Source organism: Dromiciops gliroides, chromosome 2, assembly GCF_019393635.1.
Source record: "Dromiciops gliroides isolate mDroGli1 chromosome 2, mDroGli1.pri, whole genome shotgun sequence".
Classification (NCBI taxonomy): domain Eukaryota; kingdom Metazoa; phylum Chordata; class Mammalia; order Microbiotheria; family Microbiotheriidae; genus Dromiciops; species Dromiciops gliroides.
In genome coordinates, this window is record NC_057862.1 from 258,546,739 (window position 1) to 258,571,411 (window position 24,673).

General features: G+C 36.1%; 1 protein-coding gene across 3 annotated transcripts in view; it reads left to right on the top strand.

The window, feature by feature from the left end:
- Positions 1-24,673, top strand: part of PALS1 (protein associated with LIN7 1, MAGUK p55 family member) — an 87,166-nt gene that overhangs the window by 34,042 nt on the left and 28,451 nt on the right. For all 3 annotated transcript variants that reach the window (XM_043985902.1, XM_043985904.1, XM_043985903.1), the window contains exon 2: positions 8,106-8,621. In XM_043985902.1, the coding sequence (XP_043841837.1) occupies positions 8,255-8,621 (367 nt within the window). In that variant the 5' untranslated portion in view covers positions 8,106-8,254. The remainder of the gene's footprint in view (positions 1-8,105; positions 8,622-24,673) is intronic.

Below are 24,673 nucleotides of genomic sequence, written 5' to 3' on the forward strand. Positions count from 1 at the left end.
CTTTATGCTGTTTTCTTCTGTTTATCCTTCTCTCTCTTTTTATCCTATATGTCCTCAAAAGTCTGTTTTGTTTCTGACCAATGACTCCTTTAATCTGCTTTCCCTTTTATTATCTACTCCTTTCTAACTCTTATCCCCTTCACCTCATATTTTTTTTTTTTTGTGGGGCAGTGGAGGTTAAGTGACTTGCCCAGGGTCACACAGCTAGTTGTGTCAAGTGTCTGAGGCTGGATTTGAATTCAGGTCCTCCTGAATACAGGGCTGGTACTTTATCCACTGCGCCACCTAGCTGCCCCCTCCCTCATATTTTTGTATTGAGTAAGATAGATTTCTATATCTGAGAGTGAGTGTGTGTGTGTGTGTGTGTGTGTGTGTGTATGTGTGTAAAATTTTTTTCCTTTTCCTCTTTGAAACAGTACCAGTGAGAATGGGGTTCAAGCATTGCCTACCAACTCCCACCCCCATTTTCCCCATACACTATAAAAGCTCTTCCTTAAAAGCCTCTTTTTAGGGGCAACTAGGTGGCACAGTAGATAAAGCACTGGCCCTGGATTCAGGAGGACCTGAGTTCAAATCTGGCCTCAGACACTTGACACTTATTAGTTATGTGACCCTGGGCAAGTCACTTAACCCCAATTGTCTCACCCCAAAAAGAAGAAAAGAAAAAAAAAAGCCTCTTTAATGTGAGAATATTTTTCCCATTCTAGCTCTCCCTTTTCCCTTCTCCCCATGCATCTCTCTTTCTTACTCCTTCATTTTAAATTTTCTTTGAGATCATCTCAACATAATTGATTCCTGCTCCTTTCTATTTAGAATCCTTTTAATAATGATAAAGTTCTAAGATGTTACATGTATTATCTTTCCATATAGGAATGTAAACAGTTTAACTTTATTGAGTCCATTATGATTACTCTTTTGTGTTTACCTATTTATGCTTCTCTTGAGTCTTGGGTTTGAATGTCAGAAAAGTTTGAAAATTTGCTATTTCATTAAATGTCCATTTTTCTCCCCTGAAGGATTAGACACAGTTATGCTGGGCAGGTGATTCTTTATTGTAATCCTTGCTCCTTTGCCCTCCAGAATCATATCCCAAGGCCTTCTCTCCTTTAATGTGGAAGCCCCTATATCACGATATTTGCGTGCTTTCTTTCTGGCAGCTTGCAGAATTTTCTCCTTAACCTGGGAGCTCTGGAATTTGGCTATAATATTCCTGTGAGTTTTCAGTTTAGGATTGCTTTCAGAAGGTGATTGGGAGATTCTTTCAATGTCTATTTTACTTCTTGCATCTAAGATACAGGATAGTTTTCCTTGATAATTTCTAGAAATATTATACCTATGCTTCACTCTCTTGCTCTCTCTTTTTCTTGCTCTCTCTCGCTCTAGCTCTTTCTATCTCCCTCCCTTCCAGAAGAAGAAAATGTGAACTATCTTTTTGGAAAAACAAGGAGATAGTTCACAGTTTCTTCATTTTTTATTCCTTTGACTTAATTTTATTCTCTCTCGATGTTTTACAGTCATTAGCTTTTACTTGCCCAATTCTAATTTTTAAGGAATTATTTTCTTAAGTGTGCTTTGTCAATCAGATTTGAACTGGTCTCTAACCTATGTATGGTCAGAGCCCCACAGAATAGGCCAGAGATGGGTGAGTCAAGAATTAGAAAGTTTCTTTTCTTTCTTTCTTTCTTTCTTTCTTTCTTTCTTTCTTTCTTTCTTTCTTTCTTTCTTTCTTTCTTTCTTTCTTTCTTTCTTTCTTTCTTTCTTTCTTTCTTTCTTTCTTTCTTTCTTTCTTTCTTTCTTTCTTTCTTTCTTTCTTTCTTTCTTTCTTTCTTTCTTTCGGCAATCGGGGTTAAGTGACTTGCCCAGGGTCACACAGCTAGTAAGTGTCAAGTGTCTGAGGCTGGATTTGAACTCAGGTACTACTGAATCCAGGGCCAGTGCTCTATCCACTGCGCCACCTAGCTGCCCCATCCCTGCACTCTTGTAACCACAAATGCTAGCACTCCTTGACACTGGAACTGTGACCAGGGTTCCACTCCCTTGTGACTGACCAGAAGTGCTGCTCTTCTCTGCCCTAGAACTGTGACCCAGAACTGGGTATGGGCAATAGAGTTTCCAGTCAATGCCAGCAAAAGATTCTCTATAACCTCTTTCTGACCTGTTGTCCAATTTTCTCACCATCTTTGGGCTGAGAGTTCTGAAGCTGCTGTTGGTGCATCTGCTGTCACAGCTGTCTCCAAGGCCCATTGCTTCTGCCGCTGCCCTTGTGCCCTTGTCCATGTCCACCCTAGTGTCATAGATCCTACCTAACTCCTAAGTTATCTTTGGCTGAAAAAATGTCGTTCTCTGAACTTTTGTTGGCTCTGTTGCTCAAAAATTTTATTTTAGGAGTTATTTTAAAGTTGTTTGGAAAGAATAACAAAACAAAACAAAAAAGTTGTTTGGAGGAAATATTGGGAGAGTTCAGCTGGGTTGCTGCATGTATGGTGCCATCTTGGCTTTATTTCTGGCACAGAGAAATGCCAGCCCCATTCTCTTTCCTAATCTCTAGTCAAACATCACCAGTTCCCTGTTTGGAAATTGCTAATTGGATGTTCCATTAATATGTCAAACTCAGTATGTCCAAAACAACTCCTTATTCTCCTCCCCACCCCTGTACCCTCAGCTGAACTGTCCTTCTTCTGTCCTTCATATTTCTCACCCTGTTTCCTAGTATGTTCATAGTATTAGCATCTTCCTAAACTCCCAGGTTTGCAGCCTCAGTGTTATCCTGGACTTTTTACCTCTCCTTTACTGAGTGCTAAAATGCAAATGAATTTTTCATTGATAGCAAATTATTATTATAAATAGTGTTAATAAGCTTAAGATTATAGAATTAGAGCTGGAAGGAACTCTTAAAGGCCTTCTTTTTCAGTCCTTCCTTTTACAGATGAGGAAGGTGCCATCCAGAGAGGTTGCCCATGGTCTTGCAGGTAATAAATAGTAAAGATCTTCTGACTCCAAATCCATTGTCCTACTAGAGATTTTCGTGGTTTCATTATACCATCCTAGTAGAAAGTTGCTACTTGCCAATTGAACTGTACAAGTTTAAGTACTTTTTCCATTTACTGTTTTATAGTTGAACATCTGAGTTTTTCTATTTAAAAAATTTAAGGGGTTTAGCTAAATACTGCAGGAAAACTGGAGATGATAAACAACATAGTAGAAAGTACTTTTCTGATTTGTGTGAAGTAAATTCTTTTTACCAGTCATTTTCTGTGTTAGCTGACAAAACTATTGTTCTGGCAACAAATTGTCTTGCTCCAGACAATACCAGAAGAATCTTAATAAATGAAAATTCTTATCTGGGAAAAAAGGGGATTTTAAACATTTGAGTGTTTTGAGCAGCCCATTTGATCATATTTATTTAGATGAGGTGTAGAGTAGTTTTGTGTTTCTTTGATTTTTATGTAACTGAATACTCAGGGCATGTAGTATAAGTGAAATTTCATACAGCATTCCTACCTTGACTTTTCCAGCTTTTCCTACACCAGTAGAACAATTCTGTATTTTCAGTGAACTTTGTATTCTTGTGCTTCTATAGCAACTATGAAGCAGAAGGGAACTCAGAGACAATCTAGTTTAATCCTTTTATTTAGCATTGTTTAATAACTGACTTTTGTTTTGGAACCTTCTGTTTCCAAATCAGGTGTTCCTTCTGTTCTACCCTGGTTTAAAAATGCCCACTTACTATCTGAATCATCCAAACCAATTCTCTTTCTTGTAGGAGAATAATTTTGAAAACTCATTTTAGGTCCTCTTCATATTTCTTCACTTATATCATTACTGGGTCCTGGGAGAAGGATTACTCTAGGACTTCCTGTCCTGTTTCTAGGAACTTTGATGACAAAAGTTAACCCAGGAGGATCAAACTGAATTAGGGCTGTAAGGGCCAAATTTAGTATGGAGAGAGTTAATTGGGCGGCTTGCTGTAATATTGGGTTCAGAAAATAATGAGAGACCTCTAGGTCCAGAGTTTCCCCTTCTCCAAACTGCCTCTTTTAGTTATGTCTCCCAGACTAATAAGAAAGAAGATTAACAGTCTTTAACAGCCTCTTTTCCACAAACAAATCAGGTTTTATTAATGGGAATAATAATACAACACAAGTGGAGCTAATAAAGCCAGGGACCATAAGAAAGGGAATAAAGAAAGGGAAAAAATATGACTAAATCTCTAGGATAAAAAGGGCCCCATGTACCTCGAATAAGCTCTGCTCCCTCAGCTACTCAGAACAGCTTGGGTCTGGCAAAAACTAACTCAAGCCCTAAACTTGTTTCCAGCTCAGCTGGCTTAAGGAGCCAGCCTGGCTTCAATAACACAAACTCACCACCACCTGGAATCTGCAGTTATAAGGAGAATGAGCTTTGCAGTGTCTCCTGGTTAGGTCCTCTCTCTCTCTCTCACCACCTTCCTTCCCCTTCCCTCTCTGAGTATTTCTCCCCCCCCCCACCCCCACCCCTCTCACAGGAAGGGTGGTTCTATAGCTAGGCTGAGTCTCCAATTGGTTTAACATCCCCCCTGGGCTGTCCCCCCTACAATTTGGCCAGGCCCATGTGGGTGTGGGGAACTCCTAGGAGGGGGTTAGGCACTTTAGTTTGATACTTTGATTCAATAAATGTTCTTTGTGTTTGTTACTATATTCTCTTAAAGTACACACCCATCTTCTCTTAGGCTTTTAAAGCTTGCATCTTTTCAGTCTGAGTATGATGAAGCAAAGATGGGGTTATAAAAACACCAAATCACAATTAATTCCTTACAGGGCTTTGCTTTCTTTTCTGCACTATCAGCTGCCTTCTTTAATTTCCATTCCTATTCTCTTCTTTGACTCTGGCTTGATATTCTCCTTTTCTTTGCTCTCTTCATTTGTCATTTTCTAGTATATGGGTATCTCTTTTGTTTTCCTCCTACTTGATTCTTTCCTTTTTCTTCCCCAGTTTTTATTATTCCTCCTGTTGTCTACTTTGTCACATACTGATTCCTTTAGATAAGTGCTCAATGCATTCTCAGATATGTGAGTCACAGGAACTTAGGAATCTTCAAACACTGGAACTAACTTTATAGTAGGAATGAGATGGATTTTTTAATTTACATCTATTGCAAATCCGTGGTCTCTCCATTGAGAGTCCATGATTAGCTGGCTCTATCTGTAGGGCTTTTCAGACCCTTCTCCTGTCCTTACTTATTCCTCTGTAGTGATAACCTCCTTTCCTCTCCCTCAAGCTAGTATTGAAGTAGTCTCAGCCCTATCTTTCTGTGACTCCAATTTCTTACTCTCTAAATATTTCAAAATTTGGGTTTGTCTCCTGTGGAACTTAGCGTTGATTTTATATCATGTCATAATTGTTTAAGGTATTGGCATTTTAATAGTTCAGTAGTGTCATAGGTTTAGAGTTAGAAGTCACCTAGTGATTTAGAGCTAGATCATCTAGTTCATTGCCCTTATTCTTCAGATAATGCACAGAGACACAGAAATGTTAGTTAAGCTTTACTCCAAGCTCCCAGAGGTAGTGGCAGATCCAGGATTTAAATCCAGTTCCCTTAGCTCCAAATCTAGCATTTTTTCCAGACATCTAGGACTTTTTAATTTTAAAGTCAGAGACTTATAGTCTTATGCCTTAAAAATCATCTAGTGCAACTTCTTCCCAGAAAACCTCATTACAAAATCACTTGGAGATAATTAAACTAATACACCTAAATCAGATACTCCAGTTGACAGGAACCTCCCTATGAGAACCTATCCTATTGTTGGACAGTTCTTTTGGGGGGGGGGGGAAGAAGGGCAATGAGGGTTAAGTGACTTACCCAAGGTCACACAGCTAGTGTCAGGTGTCGAGGTTGGATTTGAACTTAGGTCCTCCTGAATCCAAGGCCAGTGCTTTATCCACTGCACCACCTAGCTGCCCCCTTGTTGGACAGTTCTAAGAGTCTCTTCCTTATAGTGAACTTAAATTTGTTTCCATATAATAACACAAAATTTTTCCACAGAAACTCTGTAAATGTCAGGTAGGCTTCCAAGGTCAGTCCACAAAAGCCTGTTTAACCCTTGTTATGGGGAAGGTTCAATTCGACAATAGTCATATTCTTTTCCCTCGTGTCCAGTAGCATTTGGCAGAGTTAGTTGAGGAAGGAAAGGGAGTTATATAGGTGAGATAGGTGAAGCCAAAAGTTATGGGGCTCATTTTTGGGGAAGGGGATAGAGTAACTCTTTCATCTGGATATAGATAGTGACAATTTACATTTATTTATATAGAGTAAGCTAATTTTCACTCCTTGGAAAGAATGAATTGGGGAACAAAGGAGAATTGGGTGTCTGGATTAGAATTCTCAAGCCATATTTTGAATATATGGGTTGTTTTTAAGTAAAGTATTTCCTATATGCCATACTTGGTTTGGTAATTTTAAAAGAATTAAGTGTAATAAAATAAGCTTACTCCTAAAACTATTGAATACAATATTTCTTAGGTGTTTGAGAAAGTATTTCTGGATCTTTCAAGTGTGCGTTTTATGCTTGTTATAAACATTCACTTACTGGATTCTAGATAAATAAGATCTTTAGTTTGATTTTCAGTACTTAACCTGCTTTTTGTTATTATATAAAATAGATTCCATGACCAGAAACTAAAACCAATATGAGATTGTTAGTGAATTTGCTTTAGATTTCCTACAATGGTTTAGAATCTGCCTTATTTACTCTTTAAATTAAAATAAGTTTAAATTTGATTGTTGAGATTTATGGTAATATGTTAAAAGATTAACATGTCTTTGGGGTATTGCAGAATCAAATCTGGGAGTTGACAGTTTTAATTTTCTGGGAGTATGCATGTCATGCATTCCCTTGATTTCTCCCCCAGACTTAAGCATAAAACTCAAACCTGAATTACTAGTACTCCTACACAAATTTGTGCTGACTTGGAGTTCTAGTTATTTAGTGTTGTTTTTTGCTTACTATTATGTAAAGCTCCAGAACCTTCCTACAAAAATCTGTTATCAGCTTATTTTAAAGAAAATTAAACAAAGCATGTTAATATATACTATCACCTGTATTAGGAGGATCTGTATAGTTTTATTGGAGTTTCTATTACTGAAGGGCACAGCTCACTTTGTATAGAGATTGAATGAACTATAATATATTATTACTTGACATCAGCAGTACCTTTGAGTTATTTGTTCCAGTAGTTGGGATGAATTATGTTAAAGTTTATGTTCTTTTGCTCAGTTTCCATTATGACTAAAGGCATGCATTTTTTTTAAGATTCTGATTGGAATTAGGAATATTTTAATGCTTAGCTCCCCATGAGAATAATTCTGTTTTATCTTTTAGTTTTGTCTCATCAGTTGCCACTTTATCCAAGTGTCAGTCATCTGCTAAGGTGAAGCCTAAAATTTAAGAGTTTGTTGCTTAGTACATTTTTCTTAACAGCTATGTCTTAAACCAAAAGAATGGTATATTATATTCAGCCTAGCAATGAAAAAAATGCATACTTTATGCAATATCATGTATGGTATTTTATGTATCTTCAGTTCTCAGAGAAGACAGTGTTTCTCTTTGATTAAAAACAAAACAAAACAAACTTAGACAACTGACTTATCTTTGTGGGGAAATTCTTTATGGTTCATTTCCTGAACGTTTGGGTATGGCCTTGTATCTTTAAATCCCATTCCAATTGCATTTTGTTTAATTTATATCCTTTATCATTTGAGCAGCTTCCTTTAAATTCTTGTAAAAGCTATCTTAGTTAAAATCAGTTTTAGACATCATAATTTGTAAAAATGAAGGAAAAGGGGGCAGCTAGGTGGTGTAGTGGATAAAACACCAGCCCTGGATTCAGGAGGACCTGAGTTCAAATCTGGCCTCAGACACTTGACACTTACTAGCTGTGTGACCCTGGGAAAGTCACTTAACCCCCCTTGCCTGGGGGGGGAGGGGGGGAAGGGGCGGGGGAAGGGGTGGGAATGAAGGAAAAGATTTTGACCAATTATGATTTGCTGTGAAGACTGGTAGATTCAGCAATATGTAAAGTTTGCTTTTGTATTAGAATTCTAATCCTTACTTTTCATCTTTTCTTAGATTTCCTTTATGGAGAGAGTCTTATAGTATGATCATGAAGTTTCTGTTTCATGAAGTTTCTTCTGGAATAAAAATGAAATTTATATGGCAGAATCAAGAGAATTGGTTTGATATATAAAAAAAGTGGTGCGTATTTTTTATAAATAACCATGACAACTTCCCATATGAATGGGCATGTTACAGATGAATCAGACATTGAAGTAAAAAACGTTGATCTGACATCTCCAGAAGAATCTCAGAGACATCGAGAGATGGCGGTTGATTGCCCAGGAGATTTGGGAACAAGAATGATGCCAGTACGTCGAAGTACACAACTAGAACGAATTCGCCAACAACAAGAGGACATGAGGCGCAGGAGAGAAGAAGAAGGAAAAAAACAAGAACTGGATCTCAATTCTTCCATGAGACTTAAGAAACTTGCACAAATTCCTCCCAAAATTGGAATAGATAATCCTATATTTGATAATGAAGAAGGAGTTATTTTGCAAAGTCCTCATTCTGCTGTGAAGATACTAGGTAAGTAGAGAATATAAAGTAACATGAAATTATGCTTTAATATACATGTATGATTTTATGTCATAAAATATCAAAGATCAAAAGAGATGTAAAAAAGCTGTGAAGTGGTAAGGTAAGAGCCAGAATCTTGTTATAGACTCAGAGAAACTCCTCTTTTAAGGAAACTTTGAAGCTGTATATCTGGTCTATTTTGTACCTAAACAAGAATCCTTTCTACAATACCCCAATAAGTGTTTTTTCTTTCAAGTCCTATAGTGAGTGGAAGTGCTGCCTTTTTTTTTTTTTAAACAAAACGAAATAATTTTCGTATTATAACTTGAAATCCAGTACTGCTGTTCCCAATTTTGGCCTACTTTTTTTTCATAGCATCCCTTGAGATTTCTGAACTTTTGTTCCTCCACATCAGTATATTTAGTTATATAAAGAAATACTTTGGTAATTGACCACTTAAAGATTAAATCTGTAAATTTAGATGGTATCACCATTTTTTTATATTGACAGTGGCCTTCCAGGAGCAGTTTTAGTTGTCTTCCTTTATTTAGTTGTGTAGTTGTATTTACACTATCATTTTTTTTTTTTTTGTGGGGCAATCGGGTTTAAGTGACCTGCCCAGGGTCACACAGCTAGTAAGTGTTAAGTGTCCAAGACCAGATTTAAACTCAGGTTCTCCTGAATCCAGGGCTGGTGCTCTATCTACTGGGCAACCTAGCTGCCCCTGTGTAGTTGTATTTATATAATTCCTATGTATGTCGTAGTAGACTCCCCGATACTCTATACCGTTTATAGTTATTTAGATGAAACTTTTTTTTCCTATCTCCTCTTACTTTAAAGTTACAGAAAAGCTGATTTTGGATTTTGGTGGCTTTACTTTATATCCAGGTACTTTAACAATTATTAATTATTTCACTTAATTTTTGTTGACTGTTTAGGGTAGTCCAGGATTGGGGTTCAGCAAGGTATGAGCAGTGATAAAGCAAAGGTGCTAGGCAATCTGGAGGGATCAGAGATTGGAATGGAATGGAAAGAGAGTATAGTTAAAGCTGTGGTAATAATCTGATAAAATACTTTGGAGATAAGAGGATTGCAGGTGGGAGACTGAGCAGAGAAAAAATAGTTTTGTGAGGAGTAAAGAATAGGGAGAGATGGAATGATAGTGATTGAATTTCTGCTTTGATTAACATAATGAGAGGTGTATCCATCTTTGTGCATCGCTATGATAGTTTAGGTATCTGGACCCAGTTTTTTGTCTCCTAGAAGGAGTTTGTTAGACCCTCTTCTTTCTGAGTTTTTGCAAATAATTTTTGTGATATAGGAACTAATTGTTCTTTAAATTTTCTATAGAACCTTATATACAATTTGCTTGTAAGTCATATGGTCTAAGAAATTTTTTCCCCTACTAGAAGAGTATTTTGATTTTTGTACAATTTCTTTTTCTGAAATAGAGTTAAAGTCTTATTATTTCAATATTGGTATTTTATATTTTTATAAATTTTCATTTCACTTAAGTTGTAATAATAAGAACAATAACAGTAACAATAGTTGATTTTTTTAAAGTGTTGTAAACTTAAGAAAGAACTTTACAAATATAATCTTATTTTATCCTCACAATAATCCTGGAATTTAGGTGTACTATTGTTATCTTCATTTTAGAGATGAGGAAACTGAGCTACATAGAGGGTAAGCGTCTTCTCTAGGGTCATATAATTAATAAGTGGCTGGTATAAGTTTTGTGTTTTTTTTTGTTGTTGTTGTTATATAATTGGACAATGTAATTTCTAATAAATTTCTTTTCCCAATCCTTTTATCTTCTTCCTCTCATTGAAGCGGTTTCCTGGCCAGCCTTTACAGCACTGGTTGCAGTGTAACTCATTTCCTGACTCTTTCCTCTTACCACCATCACTCTATAACTTCTCTTCCGTTTGCTGTTTAGTCAACATATATTTACTATGCAGTTAAAATTCTGTAGTTGTTGTATTCTGACCTCCAGTTTCACTTCCCTTCTTTCCCCAATGAGTCTAGTGCCTGTCTCACAAATTTTTTCTCCAGGTTCTTTCCTGCTTTCATGTTCAGGAATTTAGGCTAATCGTTATTTCTTGAAATTTAATATCCAGATCTTTTTGTCTTGTCATTGTTAGGAAGATTAAAATTTTCATTTGATCTTTTCCCAGGTAATTTGTTTTTTATTGTAGATAACTTATGTTTACTTTTATTTTTTTATTCTTGTATTTTTTCAAATATTTCTTGTTATTTCATAGAATTCAGTTCTGTTTGCCCCAGTCTGTTCCAAGAAGGTATACTATTTGGGTAAAGTATTCCAAATGTTCTAAACTAGCTTCCTTTTAATTTTTTCTTCCAGACTTTTAATTTTAATTTATTTCTTATTTCATTATTTTAATCTCATTTCTTCCAGACTCTTGTAGTTCTGTGGATGAACCATTTTTTTTTCTCTATAAACATGTGGCACTACTTTCTTCATCGTGGTTTACCTCTTAGGCATCTTTTAAGCCATAATATTTTTTCATTGTGTTCAGTTCCCATGTTTGGAGTGTTTTCTGTGCTCAGCTGTCCTGATAGACCCTTGTAGGGTATTGGAGATCACCCTGTTCTGGTCCTCAAGGCACCTCCCCCTTGCAGAGTTTTCCCGGCCCGTGCTAGGACTCTGTCTCTCCCTGCATTTTGTCCTTTGGTTTCTGGCTTCTGTTCTAACAGTCCACAGCTAGAATTTTGTTTGTGCTAACTTGGCACTTACAGCCTATTCAGTTGACTGGCTGGCTTTCCTGGCACATGCCTTTCCCTACATCATCTTGCTCATGGTGGCTCACTGGTACAGCTTCTCTAGCAACTTCACTCCATCTTTATTACTATCTTCTGATTGTTTTATCATCATAATTATTTATTCCAAGTATTCCCTTCCCCTCTCAGAGAGCCAACCCATATAAAAGTATTTTTAGAAAGGAAAAAAATCAGCACAACTGATCATCAGTACATTGGAAAAGTTTGAAAATGTGTAGCATATAACACCTGCAGACCTCCTAGTTCCAAGAAAGAGTTGTTTGGGTTGGTAGTGTTCTCTTATCTTTTCATATGAGTCCAGATTGATCTTTATAATTTTGTTACATTTATTTACTTTAGATTTTTTTGGTGTGTAGTGATTCATTCCATTTACATTATTTTAGTTACTATGTTCATTGTTTTCTTTTTTGTTTTGTTTTGTTTTGTTTTTTGCAGGGCAATGAGGGTTAAGTGACTTGCCCAGGGTCACACAGCTAGTAAGTGTCAAGTGTCTGAAGCCGGATTTGAACTCAGGTCCTCCTGAATCCAGGGCCAGTGCTTTATCCACTGTGCCACCTAACTGCCCCCTGTTCATTGTTTTCTTGACTCTACATGTTTGTTTATATCTTTCCATGCTTCTTTGTGTATTCAACACATTCATTATTTCCTAAAGCACAGTACTATTTTATGCTCTAATTGATAGGCATCTACTTTGTTTACAATTCTTAGTTATCACAAAAAGTGTTACTGTAAATATTTTACAGTACATAGGGACTTTCTTCTTACCAATGCCTTCATTGGGCAGTAAATTTAGTATTCTTTCTCTAAATGGTTGTACCATTTCACAGATGCACCAAAAATGTATTAACATGCTTATCATTCCACAACTCCTCCAACATTGATTATTGCCATTTTTGGGTCATTTTTTCACCAATTTGAAGGCTGTTGGGGGAACCTCATGATGGTTTTAAGTTTCTCTTTAATAATGATTTGGATTGTTCTTTCATCCCATCAGTTTTATTTTGTCTTTATGTCTTTGTTTTGTAAATGTTTCTTGTAAACAAGACATTGTAGGGTTTTGTTTTTATCTAATCTAGGCCTTTTCATTTTGTTACATTGTTTAATTCGTTGACATTTAAAGTTTATGAGAGGTTTATATTTTTCCCCATCTGTCTCTAATATTGGTAGGTCTTGCCCTCACCCCCACCCAAAAGTTATGATCCCTCCCATTTCTATAAATACTGTGTTCCTTCAGTTGCTTTACCTTAAATTTTTTTTTAAGGATGGATCTGTTCCCACAGGTTCCCTTTCTCTCACCTTTGATCCCCATCTCTCGTTTGTTAATTTTTTCCCTTTGGCTTTTTGCTTATTCCTTTTTATATAATTTCCTGTTACCCAGATTATATATTATCTCTCCTTTTCATTCCTCACAGACAAGAAGATTCCTCTTTCCTTTTCTCCCTTTCAACTTGTTCTGTTCATTAGTTTTTTTTATTTCATTTTTTGTATCTTTTCCCCAAAATGATTTTTCTCACTTCATTAGTCCCTTTTTCTCTGTCTACTGTAGACCCTCCTTCTCTGATTCATGGACCCTATAATTATCTGGTCTCTCTTTTCTTTGCAGTCATGCAGTTAAAATTTCCAAGGAATCCATTCTAGGTTTTCCCCTTTGTTTGGTTTCTACTACTGCTTTGTAGAACTTTGACCTTTGTATTTCCCTTTTCCATTGTGCCTCACTCCCAGAACAATGATAATTATTGCAGGTGTCAGGGAGGACTTCCTCATCTGATGATATAGCCCACCACTGGTCTGTACTCTCCATTTTTCCCCCCATTTGCCTTAGAATCTCTCTGGGTCCATTATTTCCCACTCCCCAACTCTTCTAGGTGTCATTTGACCCCAAGAATTTCAATCCCCCTCCCCTCAGGTTTTTTCAAGCACCAAATCCCCCAGGCCACACCCGGTATGAGGTCCCCACCTCTTCACCCATAGGAGCATCAGTGGAACTCCCTCCCACCACCAAAGCAAAACTTCCTTCCCCTCCTTGTTAGCCACTCACATTACCAGACATTTATTTGACCCAGCCACATTACCTTCCTCTCCATCCCCCTCATCCCTCCCCATCAGTTTCATGTACCCTTTTGTACATGTTGTCCAACAATTTAAAAAAAAAAAAAGAAGAAGGGGGGAAAAAATCATTCTCAGGTAGGGTATCACCAGATTGTGTCCATAGTGCCCCGTGCTTACCTCTTCACCATCACCTCCATCAGACTCCACCTTCACTCCTATCACCTTGTGTGCATTTAGAAAGACATTTCTTACTGTTCTCTCTGCTCACTCTATTCCTGTTGTTGTCCTTAAGTGGGTGCACTCATTCCTGCATTCCTGTTGTTCAGGGTGTTCAAGAAGCAAATGATTTCTTCATTTCTGATTTTCTTTCTAAAAATGTTTCAGGCTCTATTATTGAACATCCATCTCTTTTCCTTTATAATTAAGCTCAGATTTCTAGAGTAGGTCACCCTGGGCTGCATCCTGAGCTCCTTTCCTCTTCAGAACAACACTATTCCATTCCCTCTTATGTTTTCTAGTAGGTGTAGAATAGTATTGTATAATTTGAATGTCCTTTCCTTTGTATTTGAAGGGTGTTTTTTTCTTTAATCACTTGTCTTCTTGTTTCTGAGAAATGAGAGTTTACCTTATCGTGCTCCAACCAGGCTAACACCATTTCTAAGCTATTGCCATACCATCCATCCAAAAGGTAGTATACCCCCTGCCAACCATCTGCCCCTTATTTACATTATTCTTAATGTCAAATTTTTTTTTAAATTAAAAAATTTGCACTCAACACTAAAAGGAAAAAAGAACATTTCCATATATACAGTAAACCAGAAAAAATACAATTGTATATGAACTTGTAAGTTTCCATTATGTATCACTTGACTTTTAAAGGTATAAAATAAATTCAGCCGGTTACTTTCAAAGATGTCTTCCTTGTCTCTTCCATTCTGAACTTTATTTTCTATTTCATTTTACTTTAAATGATTTATTGATCTTTATTTTTTTGAAACATTCTCACTAGTCCCCTTCAGTCCTCAATACCCACCTTTCTCCCTACTAAAGAAAATGAAATTAAACCATTGAAACATGCCCATAGTTTTAAAAAATTTGTTTCCTGCTTTTGAGTCCATTACTACTGTCAGTATGATTTATCATTGCATCGATCAGAATTCTCAAGTTTTTTTTAAATTAAAATTATTTTTTCTTTACAATGTTATATAAATTGTTTTCTTGGTTCTGTTCATTTAATTCTGCATTAATTCATGCAAGTCATATCAAGTTTCACTGAAACTATCAGTTTCACTATTTTTGTGTCGTATAAGGTATATGGAAGTATAAGATGTAAAGTATATGGAAAAGATGATCTCAGAGGTCAGTTTTAAGCTTATGATTATGCATTGTCCAACTTAAAAATAGTTGACTTGCAAAGTGTTGTCATATTTGTAATTTATAACATGCCTAGCATTTGCCCTCTTAAAGATATATATCTTTTTCGTGTGTGTGTGTGTGTGTGTGTGTGTGTGTGTGCTGTTTTCTTGTACAGTTATCTGCACTCATATAAAACCTGTTTATTCAAGTGGATCATTTTGTTGCTGTTCATAGAGATGACCTGGTTCCTGTTATAAATTATAAATGACCCTCAGTTTCTTCATAAAATGCAGATGAGCTAGCATAGCTATTTGCAGTTGTGAGAGTGAAAAGATAAAGTTTAAAAAGAGAAGGGAAAAAATTGTGGTTAAGGTAAATAAAATTTTACTTCATCTCCATCAAATTTAAATGTTTTCCTCTGTAGTCAGTCAATAAACATTTATTAAGTGCGTATTTTTTGCTCCATACTGGGGATAAAAAGAAAGGCAAAATATAGTCCTTGTCCACAAGGAGTTCACAATCTCATGGAGGAAGACAATGCATAAAAAGAAACTGCAAAGTGGAATGGGGTGGGGCATGATGATGAGGTAGCCCCCTCCTTAAATGGAAGATCTGGGAAGAACTCTCTGATGTCCACTCTTCACCCTCTCCATTCATCAGGAGGGATGGGCCCCAAGAGAGTTATGAGAGTATTGAGGAAGGTACAGGTTTCAGAGTTGATATGATATTGCAGTAATATAAATTCTGGAGACAATGGTGAAGTCCCTGAGAGCAGTCAGGTGGGCAGCGATGAAATGGCTGCTCTGGACTCCTTGCTTTTGCTTGTTTTTCATTTGTTTGTCTTCAAAAAACTACCTATATACAAACATGTGGCAGCTTTAAATAAAGAGAAACAATGTTTATCCAAACCTGTCTAATGAAGTATGAGACGGTTTCCCTAAGTACAGAAAATTGGAATGCAGTTCTATTGAATCCTTTCTCCTATTTCTAACTCAGTGTGTATTTCTATCAGTTTCATGGCATTCTAAGAACCATTTTTCTATGGGAGCAAAATATTAGACCCCCATACTTCCCCTCATTTTACTCTCTCCTTACCTAATTTTAATTCGCATGCTGTAAAAAAAAAGAAAGTCTTCTGCTTTGTTTGAAAACAATTTAAATTTAGTACTAGATACTTGAATAAAAGATATTCATGTATCTGAGTTTTTTGAAATGGCATTTAAGAATTCAGTACAAATCTTCAGTGTAAGATAAGTTTCTGAAATTTGTTATTGTCAATTGTATTTCCTCTAATTTTGATATATACTGTTTAAAATTTTTATAGAAAAATGAAGTGTTGCAGCTTTTCCTTGAAATTACTTATTTCCCTGCTTCATAATTTGCTACTGCATTAAATTATATTAGAGAAACTCCCCTGCAGTTCAGTGTGGTGTTGACTAAAACACAAATTGCATTCCTGGTAGTGCTTACAAGTGAAACAGCCAGAATCTTGTTAACGAGGGCAGGACGGAGGGAACTATCTAAGGGGGAGCCTTCAGTTTCCAAAAGACAGACCTGTACCTGTTGTAAGTAGACATGTAACTGAATTTTTTGGTGTGTTAACTGGGTCGAGTAATGGTTAAGGAAAACATTTATGAATTTAAGAATGTTCAATATAAGGGAAATAACTATAATAAACTATAATACTAGAACATTTTTTTAAGGGATGATGAACTGGATTTTCTATTTATAATATAGTCAGGACTTTATAAGAAATATTAGTGTGAGGAAAATTGGGCTTCATGGTTTTTTTTATAGGTAGTCTTCCAAAATTTTATTAACTGGATGTTTTTGAGAGCCATCCAGTTCAAAACCATATTCTGTTGACACATGTCATCAGTGTTATTTAAAATATGAGTTAGAAGTTAGAATTATTTTGCCATTTAGTTAATGTTGAAATGGTACAGAATGAACTATAGAAATAAGAAACTATGACATAGGAAAAGCAAGATAGATGACTAATTTGACATTAAAGCCCGTAAAAATAATATTTAAAATAAATCCTTTATCATGGGTTGATTGTTATCTAAGCATCTCTGTGGGATAATATAAGATGTCATGACTCACTTCTGTTAACTTTGGAAGAATAAGGAAGGCTTCTCACAATGTTTAGATTCTGGAATCTAAAGAGTGCAAAGAAAATTATCACTGGTACAAAGGAAAAAGAACACCAAGAAGAAAGGTAAAAAGGGGCTTTAAAATAAAAAGAGGAAAAAAAGTACAGGGTATATTTTAAATGAACTTCAATCTTGGGTATGGTCTACATGTTAATTCAGATCCTCCATATAACTTAATTTTTTTTCTAAGTACTTACTTTTCATATTATCACCTAGTCATCTAGAATGTGGTATTCAATGAACATTTCTGTAATTTTCCTGGCACCAGCAAATTTGCTTTTAAATGTTTCCTGTTTTTAAAAAATATATTTTGGGAAATACTTATTTCCCAATTACATTTAAAATTTTTTAAACAGTCATTATAGTTTTTTTGAGTTCCAGCTTCTCTCCCTCTCCCCTCCTTGAGAAGGCAAGCAATTCGATAAAGATTATATGTGAAGTCATGCCATAATATTTATATATTAACCATGATGCAAAACAAAATTAAACAATAAAAACAAAGTTTAAAAAATATGCTTCAGTCTACATTCAGAATTCATCAATTTTCTTTTTAGAAGTGGATAAATTTTTCATCATGGGTTCTTTGGAATTTTCTTGGATCAGTGTCCTGATCAGAGTAGTTAAGTCTTTCACAGTGGATCATCCTCATAATATTGCTGTTAGTTCTCCTGGTTCTTCTCATTTTACTTTGTATCCCTTCAATTTCCAATTGTTGGCCAGTGCTTTTTGTTTTTCTTTTTTTGGAGCTCAAGTTCATCACCTTTCTGTCCAGAGATATTAAGTATTCATCATTAGGCTTTTGGAGTCATAATTGGTCATTACATTGATCAGAGTTCTTAAGTCTTTTGCATTGTTTTCCTATACAGTCATATAATCATTAAATAAATTGTTGTCTTTCTGCTCACCATACTCAGCATCATGTTGTCCATACTATTTGAAAAGTATCCTTTTCCTTTAACACTAGAGCAATTTAATGATGAAAAGAGCAGAACAAATGTCTGTATAGGAAGAGATTTATATTGTCAAAAGATGTAAGATACTGTTACTGTTATATTTGAGCATTTTGTTTTAATAGACCCTGTTTAGGATATATGTATGATGAAACAGTCTATGACCATATCACCCTTAATGTGTCAGATCTCTTCTGATCTAAGAAGCTAAACAGCACTGGGCCTGATTAGGACTTGGATGGGAAGTTACTTGGGAATACGGGGTGTTTGTGGACTTAGAGAGAAAATAATCTGTGGTATATATAAGAAATGAAAACTTGGATCCTTGTCAACAATGTAGAATGACAGCCTTGCTTGTGTGGAGATAGTTTAATGTTATAAAGAAGCAGAGGAAGATTATTTATTAAAAACTAGAGAAATAGTAATGTAAAAAAGGAAGTTTCAAAGGCACCAAAGAGATGGAAAATCATTTGGAAAATTTAGAGCTACAATTGTTATAGATGCTTCATTTGCATATACATGTTTCACAATTGATTCATAAATGAGAAATCATAAATATTTAGATTCCTAGCTAAACATAATGCTAGTATTTATATAGTATTATAAGATATAAAACACACTTTACAGCTATTACCTCATTTGAGTTGCATAACACTTCTGGGAGTTATCTTCATTTTAAATGTGAGGAAATTGAAATTGAGGAAGGTTAAATTGACTTGTTCAGGATTATCCAGCTGTGTGTCTAAGGCAGGATTAAAATATACTACAAAAGGGACTATCATTTTGATAGAAGAAATTTGGGGAGTTGTTATTTTCTAGTGAAATCTGAGTCATTAAGAGCTATGACGCTCCCTTAGTTATAATCAGTAGAGGAAATGGGCTGGGCTAGTGGATATAAGATCCAGAGGACAGAAAGGTGATAAACTACTAGCAAAGAATGGAAAATTGATTTGTTTTACTTGACTATGCATATTTAATCTTAAGACTTTCCCTTTTGTTTTAATGGGGTGGGGTGGGAGAGAAGAAAAATACATGCTTATTTTTTTTTTCCTTGTAAAATAAAAAAGAGATTTATTAGGAAAGGAATATATGGCTACGGAACAGATCACCTTGGTGCCCGTCCTCCATGTTTGTTTTTTTTAATTAAATGCTTGAAAAATATTAAATTTTTAAAAGAAAAGTTGACTGTTAAAATATTCTTTTTTTTAATCTCTTGGAGAATAGCTTTTGTTCTTGCATTCATTCCCTAGATTTTTTGGATATTTGACACTGGAGGAAAGTGTTGCAAAAGTTTTTTAAAATGGTTTTTATTGATATTTTTGTTCTTCATAGCATCATAGTTTTCCTTAGTATCTTCTCCTAAGAAGCTAACCCATATAACAATTTTTTTAAAAACACAAAAAGAAAAAGGAGGAGAAAAAAAATCAGCACAACTGATCAGTACATTGAAAAAGTGTGAAAATATGCAATGTGTAATTCCTGTTGATATCCCATCTCTCTAAAGGGATTGGTTGGGGGGTGTGTGTGTGTGTGTGTGTGTGTGTAGTATCCTTATTTTAATAGGAGTCATGCTTTATCTTTGGTTTTGTTGTATTTACTTTTAACTTCTTTAGTATTGAATTGTTCTTTCTATTTACGTTGTTGTAGTTGTGTATAATCTTATTCTTTTCTTGACTGCTTATTTCACTAAGGATCAATTCATGTAGATTTTTCCAAGCTTCACTGTATTCATCACCTTCATACTTTTTACAGCAGTTATATTCCATTACATTCGTATACCACAGTTTATTTAACCATTCCTGAATTGTTAAACATCTACTTTGTTTCCAGTTCTTTGATATTATAATAAGTACTCCTATAAATATTTTGGTGTATATGGGGCTTTCTTATCAGTGACTTCCTTGGAAAATAAACCCAGTAATGGAGTGTCTGATTTGCACAGTTCCAAATTGCTTTTCAAAATGACATTGTAGGAGTGTATCTATCATCCCATAAGTCCTCTAACATTAACTATTGCCCTTTTTTTGTCATCATGGCCAATTTGTAGAATGTGAGGTGAATTTGCACTTCTCATTATTGTGATTTGGAGTATTCTTTTATGTGGTTGTGAGTAGTTTGCATGCCTTTTGAGAAATCTTTATATCCTTTGACCACTTATTTGTTTAGGAATACATAGTAGTTATATGTTCATACATACATGTATATATATGTTTTTATATATCTTGGATGCCAAGCCCTTAAAAGAAATTTGATAATAAATATTTTTTCCATTGCATAATTTTGTCTGTACAAAAGCTTTTCAGTTTCATGTACTAAGAGATATCTTTTTTTTCTTGTAATTTCTTCTATCCCTTGTTGATTGAGAATATATCTTCTACAATCCCAAGGGACTAATGACGAAGCTTACTATCCACCCCCATAGAAAGAACTGATAAAAAGGAATATTTGTGGATTGTACATATATAACCTGGTTGTGATCTTGTGGAGGGGGGAGGAAAGGGAGAGATGGAGGGAGAAAAATTTGGAACTCTAAATCTTATGAAAATGAATGTTGAAAACTACCCTACATGTAACTGGAAAAAATAAATGTTTGTTGCCATAGTTCTTGGGGGGGGGGGAATATATCTTCTACTCATAGCTGTGAGAGATATGTGATATGCTTCTCTTCTATTTTTTAAGAAATAATATGAGCTTTAATATTAAGATTATATATCCCTTTAGACAATATTATAAAATATATTGTAAGGTTTAAAATTTTTTAATCAATATTCATTAATTATATATTGGCCTTTCAATATTATGTAGTCAAAATTGTTCATCACTCCCCTCCTCACCCCCCCTCTCTCCCATTTTGGTCCTTATTTGGTCAAGAACTATTCCCTTTTCCATAGTTGGAAAAATATTTCACCCATTTCTCTAATTTGTCCATAATATGTCAATATGTCTAGGTTATGTATCCATTTGATGCATATTGTGGTATATAGTGTGAATTGTTGTTCTAAACCTAATTTCTGTTGTTCTCATCATTTTTATAACCCTATTCCAGTAATTGGAGCATTTGGGTTTTTAAAAATTATACTGGGGGCAGCTAGGTGGTACAGTGGATAGAGCACCGTCCCTGGAGTCAGGAGTACCTGAGTTCAAATCTGGCCTCAGACACTTAAGTCACTTACTAGCTGTGTGACCCTGGGCAAGTCACTTAACCCCAGTTGCCTCAGTTTCTTCTGAGCCATGCACATCTGATCTCTTTTATTGGTCTGTTTTGCTATTTTTAAATACTATAATATATTTTGATGATTACTGCTTTGTAGTATAGTTTTTGGTCTGGTACTACTTGACCTTCCAACTTCTTATCATTTTAAATTCTCCATTGTATCTTTAGTATTTCTTTCTATAGGAAATCTTGAGAGGTTGGTAGTATCATTATCGATTTTAGGTGGGGAAACTGAGGCTACAGGAGATTTGAAACTAAGTCTCATCTTCCTTTGAGGTTCATGCAGTTCCATCAAAATGCTTGTGGCTGTTGTCTATCCTTTCCCTGCCAGTCACTTTCCTTCCTTCTTCAATGACTTGAGTACATGGCTCCCGGTTTTTCTTTTCTTCCCATCTCTTTCCCTCATTCTAGATTTCAACATATATATTGACTCTGTCAAATACCCATAATACTCAGTTCCTCACCCTATTCTCTCCCCATGAACTACTCTTCTACCCCACTTCAACCACAAACAAAAATAGTCATACTCCTGATCTTGCCTCCTCCCACAAATGCTATAGGTCCATATTCAAGAATTCCAAAATTCACCTATCTGAAGATAATCAATTGGCTTTTCCCCTCTGCCTTTGCCTTCCCTTACAAAACCCTACTTTTCATCCTCACTGTGACCTGTATTCCCGTGACCCCACACTCCTTCCCCAGGTGATCTACCTACCTACCCTTCATTATGCCCCATCTTGAACCACTGGTAAACCATTGTAACTCTACGCTGTCCTCCTCTGTTGACTCTCTATCCCCTCCTTCCCCCCATCATATTACTGATTATACTCTGCTGTCACTCCCTCCATTCTCCATCTTTGCTTCTGTTCATGTGTTGCTGAACAAAGAGGGAAAAAAGTCACACAGCCATTTTGATTAGGTTCACTACAGATTGATATTACACAACTTCAAATGGACCTTCACTGCAGTCCTACTGTTCCTTCCATATCAGCTCACCATGCTACTCCCCACAGCAGTTCTTTTAAGCCTTTTCATCCCTCCTGAAATCCCTCATAGCTCTAGGTCCCTGTATCCTCTCATCTGAGATCTTTGCCTCATACTCATGTTTACCCCTGTTTCACATGATGAGGTGACTCCTTTGCAAAACCATCCTCTCTTAATTGTTCAGTCAATCCTATTCCATTCCATCTCCAACAGATTGCCCCTTTCTCCCCATTCTCTTCCTGTCTGCTGGCTCATTTCCTAAAGCCGTATAACTGAAGAAACCTTCATTTGATCCACAATAAGTGCCTCAACCTTCTCTCCTCTTTTTTTTTTTTTTTTTAGTGAGGCAATTGGGGTTAAGTGATTTGCCCAGGGTCACACAGCTAGTTAATGTTAAGTGTCTGAGGCCTGATTTGAACTCAGGTACTCCCGACTCTAGGGCCAGTGCTCTATCCACTGCATCACCTAGCTGCCCCCTCTCCTCCTATTCTTGTCTTTCTTTACTCCTTACAATCCAGCTTCTGGCATTTCCACAGAAACTGCCCTCTCCAGAGTTACAAATGATCTTTTAGTTACCAAAGCCTTTTCTCAGTCCTCATTCTTCTTGTCCTTTCTTTAGCTTTTCATACTGTTGATCACTTTGATACCCTCCATCTCTCAAAGTTTTCAGGACAAGACTTTCTCTTGGTTCTACCTCTTCTTATCTGACCAGTCCTTCTCTGTCTTCATTGCTGGATCCTTTTCCATATCACACCCTCTGACCATAGGCATCCTCCTAGATTCTGTCCTTGACCTTCTTCTCTTCTCCCTCAGTACTACTTTATTTAATGATCCCATCAAATCCCATGGATTTAATCACCATCTCTATGCCGACTATTCCTTACCTCATACCTGGACAATTTTGCAACAGCCTGCTGGTTAATCTGCCTGCTTCAAGTCTCTACCCACTACAATGCATCTCCCATTTATCCACTAAAGTGCTTTTTCTTTTTCCTTTTGGGGGGGGGCAGGGCAATGAGGGTTAAGTGACTTGCCCAGGGTGACACAGCTAGTAAGTATCAAGTGTCTGAGGCTGGATTTGAACTCAGGTCCTCCTGAATCTAGGGTCAGTGATTATCCACTGTGCTACCTAGCTTCCCCTAAAGTGCTTTTTCTAAAGCGCAGGTGCAACTACAGTATTCCCCTACTCAGTAAACTGCAGTGGCTCCCTGTTGCCTTAAGGCTCAAATACAGAATGCTCTGTTTGGCTTTTAAAGCCCTTTATCAGGTAGCCACCTACTACCTTTGTTTCCCACCACATACTCTTTGACTTTCTGGCTTTTGCATGACTTGAGTCTAGGCAGGCATTTTCTCTGGCTCTGTCCCATCTGCTTCCCTTGATTCTTTTTTTTTTTTAATTAATAAAGTATTTTATTTTTTTTCCATTACATGTAAAGATAGTTCTCAACCTTTGTTTATACAAGCTTTCCAATTTCAGATTTTTCTCCCTCCCTCCCCTCCTTCCCCCCTCCCCTAGACAGCAGGTAATCTGATATAGGTTTTTTATATATATATATATATATATATATACATACACACACATATACATACACACACACACAATAACATTAATCCTATTTCTGCATGTCATGTTATAAGAGAAGAAAAATCAGAGCAATGATGGAAAACCTCAAAATAGAAAAAAAAACAACAGCATCAAAAACAAAAGAAATAGTATGGTTCATTTAGCATCTATACTCCGCAGTTCTTTTTTTTTTTTTTTCCCCCCCCTGGATTTGGAGATCCTCTTCCAATACGAGTTCCCTGGAACTCTTCTGTGCCATTGCATTGGTGAGAAGAATATAGTCCATCACAGTAGATCAACACTCAATGTTGATGTTACTGTGTACAATGTTCTTCTGGTTCTGCTCATCTCACTCATCATCAGCCCACGCAAGACCCTCCAGGTTTCTCTGAACTCCTCCTGCTCATCGTTTCTTATAGCACAATAGTATTCCATTGTATTCATACACCACAACTTGCCCTTGATTCCTTTTAATCCCAATAAGAACTTCATTTTGTACAAGAAGCCTTTCCAAACCTCTAAATTCCAGTGCCTTCCCTCTGTTAATTATTTCCTAGTTTGCTTTATAATTTTTGTTTGAATGTTTGTCTCCACCCTTTAAATTGTAAGCTCCTTGAGGTCAGGGACTATCTTTTTGTATTGCAGAGTGCCTGGCACATAGAGGGACTTAATAAAAATTGATTTTATTGAGGTTAAATGATTTTCTCCTGGCCTTGTATCTAGCAAGTGGCAGAGATCAGTCTTCCTGATGCCAGTTCTAGTACTCTGTGCACTTTGCCACCTAGCTACTGTATTTCCAATACAGTATTGTTGTTTTTTGTGTTGTTTTCTGAACTTCCTTCTACTCCTCTATGGATTTTTAATAGCATTCCTCTTAGCATCAGCATCATTCCTTCCTAACCATACACTAGCTGTATCTGAAATTTGGCCCCATTCTGGTCTTATTACCTCTCTGCCAAGAGGTTTAAAACATGATTATTGTCAGT